Source organism: Centruroides vittatus, unplaced genomic scaffold (assembly GCF_030686945.1).
Source record: "Centruroides vittatus isolate TY-2023 unplaced genomic scaffold, ASM3068694v2 contig_459, whole genome shotgun sequence".
In the NCBI taxonomy this organism is placed as follows: domain Eukaryota; kingdom Metazoa; phylum Arthropoda; class Arachnida; order Scorpiones; family Buthidae; genus Centruroides; species Centruroides vittatus.
Genome location: NW_027122255.1, coordinates 4,385 through 15,245, shown reverse-complemented (window position 1 = coordinate 15,245; position 10,861 = coordinate 4,385). Strand labels below are relative to the sequence as shown.

Sequence of the window (10,861 nt, the reverse complement as noted above, 5' to 3'; positions counted from 1 at the left end):
TTTGCTACCGGTTCGCATCTCGTCCCTGGGCTGGTCATAGTGTTACTACCCGTCCGGTTTTCACCCGGACAGTCCGGGAATTGACTCACTGTCCGGGTAAACTATTAATTTTGTCCGGGAAATTTGTAGAAATTGTGAAATTACGATGAAACAAAGTTCTTGCAAATATTGTTATAAATTTACACCATTTGAACTACGAAAGACCTCACACTCACTGAAACTTATATGCCATTCCGCTATGTCACTATGTTTGACACCTGCCTCTTAACCTTTTGTTTTGTTTTTTTTTTTTTTTTTTTGCTTGTATGTTACTCCTACGCAAGTCCCTAGTCCCTGACTGTAACTGATTTAGAACCAGCATGCACGTTATTCTTCGCATTGTAAAATGACATTACGCATGCGTCAGGAACTTCTGTTCGAACAAACCTGACCTGCCGTCCGGGTCAGCGATTTCGTAAAGGTGACAACACTAGCTGGTCACTTGGAGTTTTCCGGGTTTCTTCATGTGCATAACACCTAAATAACAGCCAGTTTTCAATAGAAAGTATTTCCGGTAGGCATACCACACGTGTTACGTTGCCGTATCTCATAAAACAAAAACAAATCGATGAGGCGAAAAACCTCTCCTCCAAGCAGTGGCGTAGCGTAGTGGGGGCGGCAGGAGCGGCCCGCCTCGGACGGCACTTTTAGGGAGCGGCAAAATTTCACAATAAATAATAATATCATTTAAAAATAACTAAATAAGGGGGCGGCGAAATTTTCCTCCGCTCCGGGCGGCTGACACCCACGCTACGCCACTTCCTCCAAGCGTCGCAACTTTACCCAATAAATATTCCAAAATGCACTAAAAGCAAATTAAAAATAATATACTTACGATGACATTTAATAAAAACAATATATTTTAAATAAAACTTTTTTAAAAAAATAGTAAAGATTTAATTATTATTTATATTCTTAATCAAAACTAAAACTGAAACTAAAGCAACACCTACTGATAAGACATAAAAATCACTAATTTTATCGTCATCTGACAAAAGAATTGCATTTTCAAAGACATTTGAGTACGTATAAATAATTATTCTTTAGAAAATATTTACAATGAAAAGGGGAACAATTTGTAATTTAAATATTTAATAATTAGAAGTACAATTAGTCTTAAGAGGAGAATTCAGTTGTATGGAGGAACGTCAGCATATCACATAGTTGGAGAGGAAAGAACAGGGAGAAGTATCAGGGAAACTTTTATCAGAGCAACATTGAGCAGAAGGGACAATATATCAGCGATATCGATCAGCGAACCGGTTGATGCGACAGTAGCATGAGCCTATTTCAGAGGTTCTCAAACTTTTTCGATCCACGGCCCCTTTGTTCCATAAAGTTATATCCAACGCCCCCTAACCCATCAGTGACCACAACTTTTGCCTTTGGTCACCGTACAGTACCCTGCCTCCAGCGTCCCCTAGATTTACTCACCGCCCACGGGAGAGCAATATCGCCCACTTTGAGAACCCCTGGCTTATGTAATTGCACAATTATTATTTTATTTAACTTGTAAAAATTAATATGCAATGATATATAGTATAATTTAAAAATTCTATGTTCTTATGTATTGGTTAAAGTTTTCAAATAGCAATAATCGCACTTCGGTTCACACCTCATTGGTAACGATATCGCCTCCGCGCAAAGCTTATGTTCTTATGTATAATATCATAGATTTTTTTTTTATGTTATTTTGAAATTTGCAAATATAGAGCTACGAGGTTTGTGGACATTTCTGGGGGAAGATGCTCTAGATTTCATGGTAACCTACGCGTGTGCAGAATCCTAGAGAGTAAAAAAAAAAAATAGTATAAAAAATTCCATACAGATCAGTAAAACTGTTTAAAAGTGTGTATAGATGACATACAACAGACGTTCTATTACATACTGTAAGATCTTATCTTATTATATATTAATAAGAAGATAATTATTTGAATTATCATATTATATATACATGTATATTGAATACAATATTTATTTCAAAATTTAAACCAAAACTAGAATAAAAATAGCAATTTTTTAGATTTATAATATATCTTGAGGGCTATCTGTAAGTTACGTAACGCTGATATGAGTGGTTAGGTATGTAAATAATCGTTACGATACGTTACGAGATGCTCACACAATCGTTGCGTAATGCACTGAATATTCAATTATTTAATTTAGATAAGAAAATAATGCTTTGTTTGAATGCATTCATATTATAGCGTTATCATACATCCTCACTTAAGCCGAATATCTTTATTTTGAGACTGAAAATTATTGTTCACACACATTTCCAATGATAGGACGTTTTTGTCTTCATTTAACGATTTCACACATAAAATTAAGAGATTTTCTCTGTTAGCATTAATAAAATTTAGAATTCAGAAATTGGCTACCCGACCAATTGAATAGTTTCTACTTCTGGCATTATATTTTTAGTATCGTTTTTCGCTTTCGAATCTGAATTCATTATCAGCCATCTTCGCTTTTCAGTCACATGTGGATGACACTAAAGCATTAACTTTTGCTTTCTGTGTACTATCTAAGATAATTTACAGTTTATATATTTATATTTATCGAAGCAATTGCCTATTTAAATCAACTTACTACGTAAGTAAAAGTAAAATTTTATTCTTGTATAAGTAACAAATATATATACAGTATATAGGCCTATATTTATTTAATTATGATGCGGTTATATATATATATATATATATTTTTTTTTTAAAAATCAATCTTTTAAAAAACCTTTTTAAAAAATTAAAAAACCTCAAGGGTTAATACCGAAGACAACCGTCGTTTTTTAGCTATAATTGCATTTTATCAGAGACAAAACTACTAAGGATTACAAACCGTTAGCCTTTCTTACATTACAATGCATTTCGGGTGCAAAATTTGTTTCACTTGCACCCCTCATCAAGTAATACATATTTACAATAGGAAAACACAGAGACGTTACAAAATTATTACAAATTACATCATTCAAGTGATTCATATTATAACGAACTAACCTCTTTTGCTAAAACATACAGCGCTCCACTATATCGATGTCCTACTCTCGAGGCATCGTTCTAACAGCCTTTTGTCTGTTACGTGCTACTTTGCCCTTACCACTTCCGCCCACACGTCAACTATCTCCATCCCATTATTTAAGTTAATGGTGTTGTGTGCACTTACAATCGCGAAATGTTCCTTGAACCTTCGTAAAAACTTATCTTTTTCTTTGTGGATTATTTTATGTTATTATTATTGATCACACATCCATATTTGCTACAGTGATCTGTCCATGGTGATTGGTTATTTTTTAACCGGATTGCTGTTTCATGCTCTCTTACTCTAGTCTTGAGTTGTATAATGGGATAGAAATAGATGATGTTTGGGCGGAAGTGGTAAGGGCAAAGTAGCACGTAACAGACAAAAGGCTGTTAGAACGATGTCTCGAGGGTAGGACATCGATATAGTGGAGCGCTGTGTGTTTTAGCAAAAGAGGTTAGTTTGTTATAATATAAATAATTTGAATGGTGTAATTTGTAATAATTTTCTGTATGTTTCTCTATTGTAGATATGTATTACCTGATGAGGGGTGCAAGTGAAACAAATTTTGCACCCGAAATGCATTATAATGTAAGAAAGGCTAACAGTCTGTAGTTTTGTCTCTAATAAAATGCGGTTATAGCTAAAAACCGACGGTTGTCTTCGGTATTAACCCTTGAAGTTTTTTAATTTTTAAGAAGGTTTTTTTAAAAGATTGACATTTTTTCTTTACAATATAATCAATAAAAAAGTAGTAACTGAAGAATTATGGAAAAAATGAACTAAACAACAACAAAAACACCGTTTAAGAAACTTCCAAAAACATAGTTTGAAATTGCGTGTATATTGCGGTTGATTGAGAGCGTCTTCATTTTAGGAATTCACAATATAGTAATCAGACCGCTGGATGGCAGAGGCGGTTAACGCGTCAGCCTACCGCGCTGGCAGATCGGGATCGAATCTGGGTCAGTAACCCCAGGAATCTTTTCGTGAGTGGTCTGTTCCTCATCCGACTGCTCAAGTTTTTTGCGTTAGATTTTATTAACGTTCGATTTAGAATTATAAAAAATGGAATTCATTAATTTACTACGAATTTTACTTTTCCACCTCTTATGTTTATATATACATAACAAGGAAAGGTGTTGTAATCGTGTCAAATTTTATCCTTAGAGATTTTTGCAAATCTCCACGTTTTGAGACCACCTGAACTCAAAAAAGTCAAAAAAGAAAGGCAAAAAAAAATTTTGTTTATATGTGCAGTACAGTACAGTATGTATATGTGTGTGCGTTGGCTTGTATTTCGTTTAATATCTCAGGATGGAGTAACGACGAAGAAACGAAATTTAGCACGGTAGCTTGTGTAAAGGGGCATTGATACTATTAATTAATTAAATTTTAATAGCTGAAGGTTGAAGGGGTGGGGAGATACAGGGGTGTCATATGTCATATCTCAAAAGGAGTCACAACAGCAGTATTCACCGGCAAATGATATACACTATTTAATATTTTAAAAAAATCTGGTTTTTTTACTTCAGTTTTGTTGAATAGAATAACATAAATATACCGTATATATACTTAATACTCTTTCGTACAATGCTATATCACTATTGAATATTGCAGCGTTTTTCAAACAAAAACTTTTTTCTCACGTGACCATTTGGGTTGTGGAACCATTACAAATATATTAATATTCGTAATGGTTCCACAACCTAAATGGTTTTTGACAAATATATTAATATTTGTAATGGTTTCATAACCCAAATGTTTATGATATAATAAAATTTTTAAAAATCCAGGTAAGTTGAATTATTATATTATATAACGGAATAAAATTATGTATTATTGATAATAACTTCTACGTGAGAAACGTAAAATTGAGTACATTTCTATTAAGAGCGATTCGGGCCATTTTCGATTTTGTAACAAATAACTTTAATTTCACTTTTATTATTGAAATTTAACTGATACAAAATGTAAGACTGACGATTGTAAATAAAAACACCGTTTCAAAATTATTCAGGAGTCTATTTTACTTTGCAAAATATTACAAATTTCTTTTTATAAACTTAATAAAACCCTTTTTTAAAATGTAATAAATCTTACAATCTAAAAAGATTGTAAGATTTTGTCCATTTAATTTTGTATACACAAAAAAAATTCTTTAAAAATTATTTATTGATCCACGAAATTTACCCTTTATTTAATTTATGACAATAAATCTAAAAGTTTGAATAAACGAGGAAATATTTTCCAAACCATTGCAACTTAAATTACTTTTTGACTACGACCTTACGTAAAATATCAATTCTGACGTTATTCAAAATAAAAATAAGAAATAAATTTCATACTCGCACATTTTATAATCTTAATTTTATTACAAAATGACAATAACAAATATAAGAAAAAAGTTATTAAAAAGTTTTCAGTATTCAACAGATGCATCTATTGTTCCTAGTTCTCGGAGAGCATTTCGGTAATACAAGTATTTTTGCGGAAGGTAGTATTATTTCGCGACCCATAGTTTGAGAAACGATGGAATATTGTACTGTACATAAAAACAATTTATCGAACATATAAATATGTCATAACTATTATATTGTTTAAAGGTTTATAAAGTTTATTATATTATATTATATGGTTTCAAAGAAATAGAAAATTCGAATCAACTCAAGAAAGGTTCATGGTCTTTTTACATTAAGTATATAAGCCCAGAGCCGTAACTAGGGTATGGCCAGTGTGGCCCCTGCCATAGGCGCCGATTTAATAAAGGCGTCAACGAGAAGATTTCGGAATAATAGTATATGTATTGCAAATTAATAACACAAAAAAAATTTTATATTTATATTTATATAGTATTTTGAATGTCATTAGATAATTTTTCTACAATAGCATTTTTTTAGAATAAAATTATTATTGTTTTAATAATAAAAGTTAAAAAGGCGCCATTTTTATTCTTTGCCACAGGCGTCCAAAATCCTAGTTACGACTCTGTATAAGCCTATAATCATATTTTGTATGACATGCGGTTGTATCATTAAAGAGTATTCTGAAAACTAAAATTATTTTATATAGATACAATATTTTCAGTAACTTTTCTACTAATAAAAAAGTGATCTTTTTATACTTATACAAAAAAGGGCAGAAATAATGCTACTGTAAATCATAATATACGAAAAAAGTTCGAATGTTAAATAGGAACTTCGTAGGCCTACTTAAGAAATTAGACCAAAAAGGAGCAAAAATTTTCCTGAATCCCTGCATGAAAAAGTACCTCTTGTTGAGTATGGCTTCTGAAAAAACTATTATAGGTTCTAATAAAACTTATATAGGTTTTATTGAATAATAAGCAGTTATATAGTTTATAAATTTTAGGTTAATGTTACCTATGGTTCCAAAATGGCGGCTCGTCTCCGATTCCAGCAAATAGAAGAAAGGAAACAGTGGGATGCACGTATCCTATTCTAATAAATTACCAGAATTATTACCAAAAAATTATTAGAATAGGTTAGGTTAGGTTAGAAAGTGCATCCTCACTGTTTCCTTTCTTCTATTTGCTGGAATCGGAAACGGTTTTCAAAATTTTTTACGTGGATTTATTAAATATTCGAATATAGTTACTTTAATGGCTTTATAAGAACTAAAAATTATAGCGAAATCGTGTGTTAACTATAATAAATTTCAGAATAATTTGAAATTATGGAATATTAATTTAATATTTTTTTAAAAATTATTAAATTATGTACATTTTATTAATGACAATTTACTTTAAAATAATAATTCATCTAATATTTTTAAAATTTTAAATATATAATAGAATAACGAAAGAACTAATTTTGGAAAAGAAGCTGATGTTCTGGAAGGAAAGTTGGAATAGTGGCACTTCTTATTCTTCATATTCAAACGAAATGTTTGACGTGATATTTATAGTAGGTGATGAACCTTACAAAAAGTTTTTTAATGTCCATAAATCGATTTTATCCCGTGTTAGTTATTTTCACCAGATTTTTTTCATTAAACATGGAAATGAGAGTAAAATCGAATTACCAAACGACGAACCTGATGATTTTGAATTAATGCTCAGGTAATCATATTAGTTAATGTAAGTAATACTACACTTTATTAAAATATTAATTATAAATTTTACAATTTTTATAGTTGCATTTATGGTAATAAAATAAAAATTACAACCCTACAACAAGCATGGAATCTTTTAAATCTTGCCAATAAATATCGTATATTAAAATTGAAACGGCATTGCAAAAAGTTCATTTTGAAATCCATAAATTGCACGAGTGTCTGCGATATTTATGAGGAAGCATCGTATCTACAAGAAGAAGATCTTAGATTACAAAGTTTGAAATTCATTATCAATAATACCGAAGAAATTGTTTCGAAAAATGGATTAAAAGGTGCTCATCCCGATACATTATCAGTTATATTAAAACAGAAATTTTTAAATATCGAATCCGAATTACAACTATTGAAAGCTGTAGTGGAGTGGGCAAAGTTAGAAAGTTCTATTAAATGCAATGACACTGCTTCATTTAATTTAAGGAAAATATTAGACCCGTTGCTATACAATATATATTTTCTTCGTTTGAGACCGGAAGAATTTTTAAAACAAACGATTTTCTTTGATATTTTTACTAAAAATGAAATAGTTGGTATTCTAAGCTGCATGGTCTCAAATGATTTATCTAATCTTCCAAATTGGTGTAACATGAATAAGCGTGCACGCAATCTAAAAGACAACATGGAGAAATCTTGGAAGAATATATGCTTTTGCCAAAATAAAAACAAGAAGGATTTAAATAAGATTCAATGTACTTTTCAAGTAAAAGAAAAAGGATTTTTTCTTACAGGAGTAGGATTTATACCTTCAAATAAATGCGGCGTTTTTATTAATGAATTAAGAGGATTTCTAACTGTAAATACAGGTGACGAAATTGAAATCTTGTCATTTCAAAAATATGACAGTTTAAATATATCAGAACAAATTGTTAAATTTTACGAACCAATTCTGATAAAAAAGAAACAAACTTTTGAAATAAGTCTTGCATTGGATGAAGATTCTCCATTAATCCATTGTTGTAATCAGCGCTTTCAATATTTAAATACAGCATTTTCAGTCAATTCATCAGAGATTGAAAATTCTTGTTATTTCAGTTCTATTTATTATTTAGATCTAAATTAAATTAAATTAACCTGAATTGTTTATTCGGCAATGTTTAAAAATTAAAAAAAATGCTTCTTTAAAAATAAAATGTCTATATTTAATTTTAATTATTCTGATTATTGTATTTTCTAAAATGTTTTAGGAATAAAAAGTCTTTAAATTTTTGGTTTCGTAAAATTAAAAACTATATTTTAGATATAAATATGATAGCGCTACATATAATTATTGGGCATACTACCATATACAATATTGCAATTTTAATATATAGTTGTATGCTCGGTAATTATCATTTTACATTACAATATTGAAGAATTTTAAACACTGGACATTACATAAAACCGTAATTAAGAAATTAATTTAAGTAAAAAATTAGGTTCAATTTAAACACATAGTTGGCTTAACATAAAACGTGTTACTGCACTCTGTTACTTTAATTCGTGTTATAGAAATAATAATATAATTTATGTTTTTATGCTCTTAGAATAAATAAAATTCTTATATTTGTAATTTTTCAGAATTTAGATTTATTGAAAACTTGTTACAAAATTTGCAAATTTGATGATTGAGAACAGTTTTATAAATATTAATTGATATAATTTTATATTTAAAATTAGACGGACTAATAATAATATGAGCACTGTTTTCTGAGTGTTATTACTAAACAAATGTTTAAATAAACGTCCAAATGCTTTAAGCTGGATTTAAGTTCTTGCGTTTTGTGTCTAATATGCAACGAAATTTCGTCATTTTTCTGCACTCTAGAGCTACAGGCAAAAACAAAACCAGCTTTACTCAATAGGTTGACAATAGACGTATTTTTGAAGACGTATTAGATTATAATTTATATTACAGTCATTTTATATTTTATAATTCTTTACTGTTAGAAAACAACACCGAAGATACTTTATTTATGAACAATATTGGTTAGGATATTAAGAGAAAAAATAACTCCCTGTCTAGGAACTATTTATAGTCACTCCACTAAAGGGAAGATTTATTCCAAACATAAAAGGAAATATCGGAAAGTTTTAAGACATGTATTTAAAAAATAGAAAATGCAACATTTAAAAATCAATAACTCAGTTATAATCTTTTAATATGAAAGAAAGTAAATTTGATACAGAATACCACGTACAGTACTTAATACATAACATTTTGTATAAAATTTAACTCTTCTTACAATGCTGTTTTTAATTTTCTTGTTTTTTAGTTTTAATGTTCGTTAAAGTTTTATTTTCTGTGAGCATTTCTGATCGTCCGATTACGGCTTCCAGTGTGCGCCTAGTACCATTTATATAGGATCAAAAATATTTAGTAGCCCCTCGTTATATCGCAGATTCGGATATGTCCAATGTTGATATTTGTTGTTAACGATACATATTAACTCTGCTGCTTTCAACATAACAATTGCTATCAAGCTGTCAAGAAACTGCCCAGAAATTTTAACACTAGTGAAATCTGTCTGCTTTCAAAATGAAATTACTATTGTGGAAAAATGTTGATGATAAAGATTTAAATTATTGCTTTCCTGTTCTGCACGTGTTCAGAAGAAAATGATTTGGAGTAGAGTCTGCGGAAAATATTCAACACGATTCAGTGTTTAAATTGACAAATACTTTTCAGAAGAGATTGGCCAGTAGACTACAACTGGATTAAAGATCACTTCAATATAGCAAACTCATGAACACACATCATTGAAAAACAAGATTAATTTATTGATATTTCATTAGATTCCATTTTGAAATCGAAATTCGTCTCCTCATCACTACTCGAGTTTTGATGCTTGGTGAAGCAGGGGTATCCAGAAGTAGGAATAAAGCTCTACGAATTTTGATTCCTTTCCTATTCTACATATGTGAGGTAGGTTTTTCAGCATTGGTAACCATTAAAACCACATGCAGATCGGGATTGAACGTCGAGAAAAAAAATTCAAATCGCAGTTTCCAAACTTTCACCCAGATTTAAAGAACTGATGACGAAACAAGCTCATTATTCCCACTAACTTTGTTATAAGAATAAAATATCATAAAATTGTAAGGTGATTGAAATACGTTTCTTTTGTAAATAAAACATTAACACATTATTATATTAATTTGTGTCCGAAGCTTAGTTTTTTATAATACACTTGGTATCAAATAATGTGGACCAATGTATGTTATGTAAAATATGCCCGTTTAAAATCCATTAAAAAGTATGTTTTTCTTTATGACAATTTTTTATAGAGGAACCGTTGAGATTTACAGTATATTCAAATTATAGGAACCATAGATTAAAAACAGTATAAAAAATGATGGGTGTAATTAATAAGATATACTATTATCATTAACTATTATTACTTACGGTATATTTCATTAACTATGGTTTGCACATGGTCAACGGACTTGTCACGTGCAGTTTTTTGCGTTTTCTTCATGTTAGTAACACTTAAATTGGGGCCAGCTTTACATAAGTCTTTCCGGGATGCATCCTCCTCTGCAGATCGCTCACGTGTCGCGTTGCCGTAAACAAATAAACCAAATCTAATTCTAACGAGCGATTATTTATTGTGACATCGTCACAATGCCGGGTTGCAACTTTTCGTCACAACATTCTCAATTCTTTTAGTGGTAGTCTTGCTCTTGTACGTCT

At 30.2% G+C, this 10,861-nt stretch overlaps 1 protein-coding gene and 1 pseudogene across 1 annotated transcript; one reads left to right on the top strand and one right to left on the bottom strand.

Annotated features, from left to right (window-relative positions):
* Window positions 1–1,571: 1,571 nt before the first annotated feature.
* On the bottom strand, window positions 1,572–1,688 carry LOC136977502 (U4 spliceosomal RNA; annotated as a pseudogene).
* Window positions 1,689–5,438: 3,750 nt separating this feature from the next.
* LOC136977475 (BTB/POZ domain-containing protein 6-like) lies at window positions 5,439–8,251 on the top strand. Its single transcript, XM_067272971.1, has 3 exons — window positions 5,439–5,530; window positions 6,872–7,138; window positions 7,213–8,251. Exons 1-3 carry the CDS (start codon window positions 5,439–5,441, stop codon window positions 8,249–8,251), a joined length of 1,398 nt encoding a protein of 465 aa, XP_067129072.1.
* Window positions 8,252–10,861: the final 2,610 nt, after the last annotated feature.

Bases quoted from the DNA above. Each gene is read 5' to 3' on its own strand.
- LOC136977475 (XM_067272971.1), top strand. From the start codon at position 5,439: ATGACAATAACAAATATAAGAAAAAAGTTATTAAAAAGTTTTCAGTAT. The intron at 5,531-6,871 runs GTAATACAAGTA...AATATATAATAG, and splicing joins AGTTCTCGGAGAGCATTTCG to AATAACGAAAGAACTAATTT. The intron at 7,139-7,212 runs GTAATCATATTA...CAATTTTTATAG, and splicing joins GATTTTGAATTAATGCTCAG to TTGCATTTATGGTAATAAAA.